Source organism: Orycteropus afer, unplaced genomic scaffold (assembly GCF_000298275.1).
Source record: "Orycteropus afer afer isolate SDZICR_OR568_19922 unplaced genomic scaffold, OryAfe1.0 scaffold00227, whole genome shotgun sequence".
In the NCBI taxonomy this organism is placed as follows: domain Eukaryota; kingdom Metazoa; phylum Chordata; class Mammalia; order Tubulidentata; family Orycteropodidae; genus Orycteropus; species Orycteropus afer.
In genome coordinates this window covers 4,412,932-4,419,641 of record NW_006921814.1, presented here as the reverse complement: position 1 = coordinate 4,419,641, position 6,710 = coordinate 4,412,932, and the positions used below count along the sequence as shown (strand labels likewise).

At 36.0% G+C, this 6,710-nt stretch overlaps 1 protein-coding gene across 1 annotated transcript in view; it reads right to left on the bottom strand.

Annotated features, from left to right (window-relative positions):
* WDFY3 (WD repeat and FYVE domain containing 3) overlaps positions 1-6,710 on the bottom strand; it is a 341,413-nt gene that overhangs the window by 62,136 nt on the left and 272,567 nt on the right. The window contains exons 48-51 of the mRNA XM_042782046.1: positions 5,984-6,064; positions 5,019-5,073; positions 4,633-4,752; positions 679-796 (exon numbers count right to left, since the gene is read on the bottom strand). Coding sequence (XP_042637980.1) covers positions 679-796; positions 4,633-4,752; positions 5,019-5,073; positions 5,984-6,064 — 374 coding nt within the window. The remainder of the gene's footprint in view (positions 1-678; positions 797-4,632; positions 4,753-5,018; positions 5,074-5,983; positions 6,065-6,710) is intronic.

The following is a 6,710-nucleotide window of genomic DNA, read 5'->3' as shown; positions in this document are numbered from 1 at the left end:
TAGCTAAGTCTTAATAGCGAACTATCTTCCATTGAAGCAGGATATCGACCTATAGCTAACCTTTATTAGGTACTGGCTTTGCACTTGTATGTCTCTCTGAATTTTTGCCTATAAATATTGTGCAACTTTTACTAAGTATTCTCCTTGGCAGGGGAAAAAAAACCTAGCTCACAGAGGGATGCTGTTAGGTTTAGGCTCAGTTATTTTCTTTGTTTCAGGGAGATACATAATAAATGTGAAACATAAAAAACAAGGAAATTAGAAGGTAGTCTAATTCATTTTCTTTTCTTTTAATGCAAAGGATTCCTAAACTGTGCCTCAATGAAATTAAGAGAGCCAATAAGTAAAAGTGTAGTTCCTCAAATAAAAATAAGTCAGACTATGGTGGGGAATTTCTGCCCCATACAAAGCAGACATACTTAAGCAGATGATCTTGCTAATGCAAAAGAGTTTTCTGTCAGTACTTTGATAAGGCACCCTGTACACATGGCTTTAAGTGGCACACAAAACTTATTTTTCTACTTGAGTAAGTTGTAGCTACACATGGGCATATATGGCACATATACACAGATTTAATGATATATAAGCAATTTGCAGAAGGATGCAAGGGTATCAGATCACTAACAGCTTACTTCTGAAACTCTGGTACCAACTCTAATTTCAGAAAAAGTTACTTACCATTAGGATCTTCCCAGTCTTTATACCGCTTTTTATATTGTGCTAATCGTTCATCTGTTTGTGCTCCCATTGGCTTAGCCAGGTTTCTAAATGTCTTGGGATTAGTAAGATCTACCTCCTAAAAGGCAAAATGAAACCAAATCGCAAATTAGTGAAAGTCCTCTATTTTTACCCATCTAAGTACAGTGGCTGCAGCAGACAGGATTTATCAGTGTGCTACTATCTGAGGAGTCAAATGGACAGAAGTGGACTCCAAAACAATGCTATGTGGCCACCTGCTTACCTGTACTCTTCGGACAGGCATATGGCCATTTGCTAATAGATTTAGTCTGAAGACAACTAACTCCTTTGGAAATTAAGTGTTTCACAGAGGAAGGCACACAGGGACCCAAGTTTAGGAAGGAGTAGTAAAAAGAAAAAACTGTCCATTTCTGACAAGGCCACAACTGGGGATTGTGGACACAAATACCTCAATTCATCATTATTCTCCCATCAGCCATATAATGGGAGGATCAAATCTCCTTTCTGTCCTTCTCACTGGTCCCACTCTCTCTCCCTCCAACTTCACTCCTCAGCACTTTTTTCTTGAAGGTGATCTAGAAATGATACACACTAGGGCCCTCAGTAACTCACTCATCTCTGAAAACCAGGATTATTGCAAATGAGATGGATTCTTTCAGTCTTCCAGGGTTTAAAGGCTCATGTATCTAGCTGACTTTATACATATATTTAAAAGGAAGTAAAAACTCAGTCCATGAGGATTTTAATAAGTAGATACTTGAAATGTACTCAAGGGATATTTAATTTGTGTTTTTCATAGGGCATCATGACCTATCAATTTTGCCAAACTTGTATTTTAAAAGTCTTGGGCAGAAGCAACTGATTCACATTATGAATAGAAGTCAAGTGAGTTCATTTGTACTCTGAAAGTCTGCATGTAAAGTACCTTATTTATACTTTTTGGTTAATTCAGCAAACATACTCAGGGCCTACTGAGTGCCAGGCATGGTTGTAGGTTTGGGAATTGAGAGATACATAAGAAAGTTTTCAAGTTCAAGAACATTATAGTCTAAAAGGATCAGACAAAAGTCATGACTATAACACGCTATAAAAAAGTGCCATGATATAGCTACAAGGCAGTATATGAGAATAGAGAAAGATAGAGGTGGAAAAGGACAGAGGTGATGCTTGAGTGTGTCTCTAGGGATGAAATACGGTTAACCAGGTAAATTATTAGGTGGGGGGTGGGAGGAAGATGCACATAAGAACTAAGGAGAATTGTGGACAGGTAGAGCAGCAGGTACAAAGCAAGTGAGGTATGAGAGAGGGCAATGAGTGTAGCCGAGGACAGCAGTTTTGAGACTATATAAGGAATACGTAGATTGGAGCTAGTCTGTAAAGGGTATCAGATGCTATGTGGCCACCTGCTTACCTGTACTCTTCGGACAGGCATATGGCCATTTGCTAATAGATTTAGTCTGAAGACAACTAACTCCTTTGGAAATTAAGTGTTTCACAGAGGAAGGCACACAGGGACCCAAGTTTAGGAAGGAGTAGTGAAAAGAAAAAACTGTCCATTTCTGACAAGGCCACAACTGGGGATTGTGGACACAAATACCTCAATTCATCATTATTCTCCCATCTAAACTTTAAACTCTCTCCCAGATTGTGATGACAATTCACCAAATAATTTGAAATAGGAAAATAAGTCAATAAGTCAATCAGATTCATGTTTTAGAATCTCTGGATGCAGTGCAGAGACAGAGTGAAGGAAGGGAAGTTTAGAGCAGGAAGCCAGTTAAGAAGCTAGCTAGTAGGGAAAAATGGAGAGGGCCTGACATGAGACGCTGGCAATGCTGAAGGAGATAAAGGAATAGATTAAAAAGACACTTAACTGGTAAGCATGCTAACTAGACTTGAATAGGAGGAATAGTAGGAAAATGAGTGTGATTTCCAGACTGTACAACAGCATGGATGTGATAATACTTCCTGAGATAAGGAATATAGGGTGAGGGTTGAAATCCATCATGGGAACATGGGCAAGAAGCAAAGCAGTGGAAATGGTACCTATGAAGTTTTTGTGAGATACATATTCAAGTTTAGGTTGATACAGATTTCCTACTCCCTCCCCAAATAACTATATTCTTTGTGGATTTCATGCTTGTTTGTTGTTAGGCGAAGGCGCCACAGAATCAGTTTCGAGTCACAGCAACCTTAAGCACAACAGAATGAAACACTGCCCTGTCCTGTGCCATCCTTACGATTGTTGCCAGGATTGAGCTCATCACCATAGCCACTGTGTCAATCCATCCTGTTGAAGGACTTCCCCTTGTATGATCCTCTACTTTACCCAGCATGATATCCTTCTCCAGGGACTGATCCCTTCTAACAATACGACCAGAATATGAGACGAAGACTGGCCATTATCACTTGAAAGGAGCTCAAGACAGATTCGGTTGTTCTTCTAGCAGTCCATGGTATGTGCCTCTTTAAAATCTATATTTTCTCATAGGTTTTCCTTGATTGACTTAAAGGAATGGTATTTTCATTTCATAAATCCTTAATCTACCTTTTGTTCTTTTACTACATTTATTTCTTCACCCAAAGGTACATTTAGTCATGTCTGTTTACTGCTTATGTAAATGCAGATTCACACATCAAATGCACTCTCATACGCATTAAAACAAAATGTGATAAATATTTGACATGAATTATCTGTTTCAATGATAAGGATACATTTATATAACATTGCTTAAGTCCATTCCTTCTATAGGCTAAAATTTTTTGAAAGCAAAAGTTTTACTTTTTATCCTAATATGTTGATGTATAAAACTTCTAAGAAAACAAGCAGTCCTGATTGTAGTGAACAAGGAGGTCTAATAACTTTTGAATTCTCAGAATGATTAGTCATGTTTTTGTTTTCAGTTTATCTAGGCCCAAGCTTCTCTTGTTCTGCTTGTTAATGTTTCATTTCAGAACTAATCAAACTTCTGTCAGGCAGCAAGCAAGGGAGAAGAAAGAAGGTATCATTTAAATGCACTCATTTTAGTGTTGTTTTGATCCCTAATCAGGTACATATTGAACTGTTGGAACTCTTCTTCCAAAGCTTCTTAGAATAATATAAAAAGTCTCTTCTATGTGTCAGGAATATTTTGCAGTCATTTCATTTTTCACTAGTCAGCACTTAAAACTACACAGGATTATGATATCCACCAATGGACATAAATTAACACTTATAAAAACTGAATAAACACCACAAATTCATTTGTAATATCTATGAAGTTGTTCAATTATCTAAACTTTGTACAAGTCCTAGCTAAAACTCTTCTCATCTTCTTGAAATGAGTGTTCACTGAGAATACACCTACTTATCAACAATACACTTACTATCTTCTTATTTGACATTTCACATTTAATCCAACTATTTTGTGCACTAATGATGTATGTCTGGCAGTAATGAATGCTAGGTGTGAGGTGAGAGCAATGCTGGCTGTGATGGTTAAGGTTATGTGTCAACTTGGCGAGGCCATGATTCTCAGTAGTTTGGCAGTTACAAAATGATGTAGTCATCCTCCATTTTCTGATCTGATGTGATCATCCTCCATTTTTGCATAACCTTGATTTTCACACAACAACCTGGTCTTTAGAACCTAACCATGTTGATAAGTGAGAAGTGGGTATACTAAACTATAAAGCAAATAAAACGTTAGGGAAATTATGTTGTTGTTGTTGTTATGTGCTGTCGAGTCGGACCTGACTCATAGCGACCCCTCCTTGGGTTTCTGAGGTAGTATCACTAAGGAAGTAGATTGCCCAACCTTCCTTTCAAGGAGTGGCTGGTGGATTTGAACCGCCAGACTTCTGGTTAGCAGTCAAGTGCCTTAGGCACTGTGCTACCAGAGCTCCTAGTATCTCCTAATTCTTTCAAAAAATGTAAAATGATTTTAGATTTACCTCTGAGTCATAATCTGCAAGAATCCAAGGAAAGACAGGATACTGCATGAGATCATTATATGATCTGCCAGCCAAAGTGTTCAAGTGCATCAAATATTGGAAGTTGCTGATTTCACCTCTCTTGGGAAAGATAAATAAGGATTCATTTTAGAGCAATCAATTCCACTATGTTCATTTTTTAAAGCTTTATATGCAAAATGAGATAAAGAACAATTTCTTTCTTATAGATTTCTGAATAAGAAAACACTATTTTCTTCCCAAAGAACTAAACCAAAATATTTTCTGTACAGTATATTTTCTACAGATTATTAAAGTGCTTTTAACTATCTGCCTTATACTCTTAAGTAGTTAATTACTAAGGAAACTTACATTTTCATGTAGCTTACCTCCCATCTCTGAGTTACAGACTTCTCTCCAACTAAAGTACTAAGCAACCCAGATCTAAAGAGAATAAATAATGAAATTAATTGTAAGTAATACAATTTTAAACCTGAGTAATTATAGAGTTGAAAAATAAGACAGCTGGTCCAAAAATATTTTAAACTATGGAGGACCCATTTGTGCATCATGAAATCAATTTAGCGGGATGCAATCACCATTTTGAAATATAAAATAACATAAAATCAAACTGAAAATAGAACACTGGAAGACATTACACACAGTAAGGAGAAATATTTTCTGTGAATGCTGTCTTAGTATTTCTTACTTAGTATGTGTGTGTGGAGGTGCAATGCTGTATGTATTTCTTACTATGGGTCATGGTCAAAAAGAGTTTGAAAAATATTGATCTGGTCCAACCTTTTACAATAATCCCTAATTAAACAGATCCAAAGGTATTTACTACCATCATATTAAGAGTCTTAAAATTCATGCCCTTTACACTTTTACTAAGGGAACTCTATATAAGAAATAATGAGAAACCATACTTGTAGTATTATTATTAGGAAAACTGATAAATTAATATTAAATAGCAAAAATAAAAGAATGCTATACATATGATAAATAAGGAGCAAATAAAAATTATGCTTCTGAAAAATATGAAAGGGAAATGTTTACATATAACAACAAATGGAAATAATAAGCTATATTTGCAGCATGAATGGAATCATGCACTTAAGGATGTATGTATGCTTAAAAGACTAGATAAGAATGGATCAAAAATGTGAACAGTGATTTGACGTGATTAATTTGTTCCTTTATTTTCTTTTCTTCAAATTTTCAGTATTTTAAAAGTTTTCTGTAATCACCAGGTTTAAGAACACTTCAAAATATATTGAATAAAACTATCCTCAGATATGAACTGCACTAATTTCACTATTAAAGTACAATGTGCAAGAAGCAAACCACCTACCCTTGCTCCACACTTGTGTTTGGTCGTTGCCCAGACACAGACTCTGAACTATCAGTTAGAGATGGTACAACAGCCAAAAACCTGGAAAATTTAAAAATAACATAAAATTGCAATGGAAGTCTCAGTCAGGGTCAATTGGAAGCCTCAGAAAGGATGACTCATTTAAATCTTAATTGTTTGTACCTACCCTCCCATTACCCAGAAAATGGCATGTTAAGGAAATACATAATAATTACAACACTATCTGTTACAAGAAAGGGGAAGATAATGAATTCCAAGCCCATATAGGCCATAGCAAAATCTATCATTTGGAATTTTACATATGCTGAAACACGACCCAGAAGAAAAGGTCAAGCAACGCTGATTTGCAGAGACTGAATCAACTTAATGGCATCCTAAAGCATGAATAACAAACAGCAAATGATAGAACAGAGGCATCACTAAATAGATGAAGGCATATAAAATAGAGAACCTTTGTACTAAAGTGTTATACATGTTTTTATAATTGCTCACAACGTCAATATTAGTTTCTAGAAAGAAATTATGGAAATATTTCTGGGATGGATATGGGCCTTAATTTGGTATATGTATAGAAATTTCTCAGAGAAAGACAAATTCATTTCCTTATAGCAGCTTCTTGTTATGAGAGACAAATACAAGTTGACCCTTGAACAACATGGGTGTGAACTATGCGGATCCACTTACGTGCAGATTGTCTTTAAGATAT